This window comes from Natator depressus, chromosome 24, assembly GCF_965152275.1.
Source record: "Natator depressus isolate rNatDep1 chromosome 24, rNatDep2.hap1, whole genome shotgun sequence".
NCBI classification, from domain to species: Eukaryota; Metazoa; Chordata; order Testudines; family Cheloniidae; genus Natator; species Natator depressus.
Genome location: NC_134257.1, coordinates 17,702,341 through 17,704,633, shown reverse-complemented (window position 1 = coordinate 17,704,633; position 2,293 = coordinate 17,702,341). Strand labels below are relative to the sequence as shown.

The following is a 2,293-nucleotide window of genomic DNA, read 5'->3' as shown; positions in this document are numbered from 1 at the left end:
ATGTACAGCTTCATGGCAGGGGGTCTTTTCTGCGCCTCGGTCGGGAACATCCTGCTGGTGGTTTGCACGGCCACTGACTACTGGGTGCAGTACCGGCTCCAGGGGGCCTTGGCCCACCAGGGCCTCTGGCGCTACTGTCTGGTGGGCAAGTGCTACCTGCAGACAGAGAACATTGGTAAGGACCACTAGGGGGCGCTGTGCTGCAGGGAGCGGGGTGGGGGCTCTCCCCTGGCAGGCAGGGCTGGCCCCGATGCCCCAGGGTGGCACTAGGGGGTGCTCCCAGAGGTCGTAGCATTTCCTCCAAGAGACAGGGCTTGAACCCGTGGATCTGGGCCAAACCCCAGCTGGGGCGATTCCATTCGGCTTCCCTAAATCCTCCCTCCAGCTGAGACTTTCATTTCCTTCCCCTCCTCAACTTTACTGAATTGTTGTGAATTAACCAGCCACTGTGCCCTGCCCCAGAGGTGGCTGCATCTCCGCAGCGGGCGAACCAGCCCTGTGCAGTGTTGTGTGGCTGTTACCCAGCTGTCCCGCCCTAGGGGCAGCTGCATCTCTGTGCCAGGAGAGCCAGCCCCATGCAGAGTTACATGTGGCTGTTGCCCAGCTGCCCTGCCCAGAGGTGGCTGCATCTGTGTGCCGGGCGAGCCGTCCCCTTCTAAACAGGAGCGGTTTTGAGTGTTTTCTCCTCGCCACTCTAGCCTACTGGAACGCCACCCGGGCCTTCATGATCCTCTCTGCCCTGTCGTGTTTCGCTGGAATCATCACGGGGATCTTGTCCTTCGCCCACCCATCCACCTTCGAGAGATTCAACCGGTCGTTCGCTGCCGGGATAACGTTCTTCGTCTCCAGTAAGTGTCTTCCCACTGCCGCGGGGACCCCAGCTGGCCACCAAGACACAAGGAGGGAAGCAGAGTCTAGTGGTTAGAGCGGGGGAGAGGGGCTGGGAGCCAGGATGCCTGGGTTCTATCTCAGCTCTGGGAGGCGAATGGGGTCTAGTGGTTAGAGCGGGAGGGGAGGAGCTGGGGGCCAGGACACCTGGGTTCTCTCCTGGCTCTGGGAGGGGCACGTGGTCTAGTTACACTTCCCACGCGTGTAGAGGTTTCTCTGGCCTCTTGTCCTGACATCAGTCTCTCTGCCCCACCCCCTCCAGTGCTCTTCGTCCTGCTGGCCATGGCTGTCTACACCGGCGTTACCGTCAACTTCCTGGGCAAGCGGTTCGGGGACTGGCGCTTCTCCTGGTCTTACATCCTGGGCTGGGTCGCCCTGCTCATGACCTTCTTCGCAGGTACAGGCCCTTCTCCTCTAGGGGTCGCCAGCTCCCATCCAGCCCCAGGGTGGGGGTGGGGGTGGGGGGCAATGGGGCCTCTCCCCTCTGGGGGTGGCAATAGGAGACCTTTCTCCTCATCCAATTCCTTGTTCCACACTCACTGTCCAGGAATGCCCTGGCTCTGACCAGTAGCCCCCTCTCATAGCCAGGGATAGAACCCTGGAGTCCTGGCTCCCAGCCCCCCTCCTCTAACCACTAGATCCCACTCCCCTCTCAGAGAACCCAGGAGTCCTGGCTCCCAGCATCCCCCCTCCTCTAACCACTAGACTCCACTCCCCTCCCAGAGAACCCTGGAGTCCTGACTCCTCAGTGCTGTTAAACAGCCCCTCTCTCCCCCTCGCAGGGATATTTTACATGTGCGCGTATCGGATGCACGGATGCCAGCGCGTGGCTGAGACGCGTTAAACCCTGCGTGATGGCGCCGCAGTGAATCGCTAGACACCTGACTCCTGGGGCGAGTGATACCTCGCCATTCCCCACCCCCAGCCTTCCAGCAACCTGCCGCAATGGGACATCCCCATAGAAAACGCCCTTCGTTCGTTTCATCGGATTCCAGGCCAGCTTCCTCCTTTGGCGCTCGGTGCCGGATGTAACCAGAGCCAGCCCCCTGCCCCCAATTGCGTTAGAATCAAATCAGACAAAGGGAAGCATCGATTACCCCACATTTTACAGCCTGGGGGAAACTGAGGCACGGCGAGAGGGACTGACCTGCCCAGTGTCACACAGGAACACAGCAGCAGTGCTGGGAATTGGAACCCAGGTGTCCTGAGTTCCCGGCAGGACCATCCTTCCTTTAGAACCGGACTTAAAATATCAAGCACCTGTGCTGAGTGAACTTGTGCTGTAGCTTTGATTGATAAGCAGACGGGCCGTGAAATTAAATTGGCCCCTGGAGTTAGAACTGCTCAGAAATTTCTCTCTACCTCCGTGCCCCTCCTGAGTAGTGCGAGCTGAGACAACATAGCA

The 2,293-nt window shown here is 59.7% G+C and overlaps 1 protein-coding gene across 1 annotated transcript; it reads left to right on the top strand.

Annotated features, from left to right (window-relative positions):
• On the top strand, positions 1–2,293 carry LOC141977217 (lens fiber membrane intrinsic protein-like). The gene is made up of 4 exons (XM_074938585.1): positions 1–175; positions 699–848; positions 1,151–1,285; positions 1,671–2,293. Exons 1-4 carry the CDS (start codon positions 1–3, stop codon positions 1,730–1,732), a joined length of 522 nt encoding a protein of 173 aa, XP_074794686.1. The 3' UTR covers positions 1,733–2,293.

Excerpts from the sequence above, each read along its gene's own strand:
- LOC141977217 (XM_074938585.1), top strand. The coding sequence starts at position 1 with ATGTACAGCTTCATGGCAGGGGGTCTTTTCTGCGCCTCGGTCGGGAAC. Across the intron at positions 849-1,150 it reads GATAACGTTCTTCGTCTCCA|TGCTCTTCGTCCTGCTGGCC; the intron begins GTAAGTGTCTTC and ends CACCCCCTCCAG. Across the intron at positions 1,286-1,670 it reads GCTCATGACCTTCTTCGCAG|GGATATTTTACATGTGCGCG; the intron begins GTACAGGCCCTT and ends TCCCCCTCGCAG.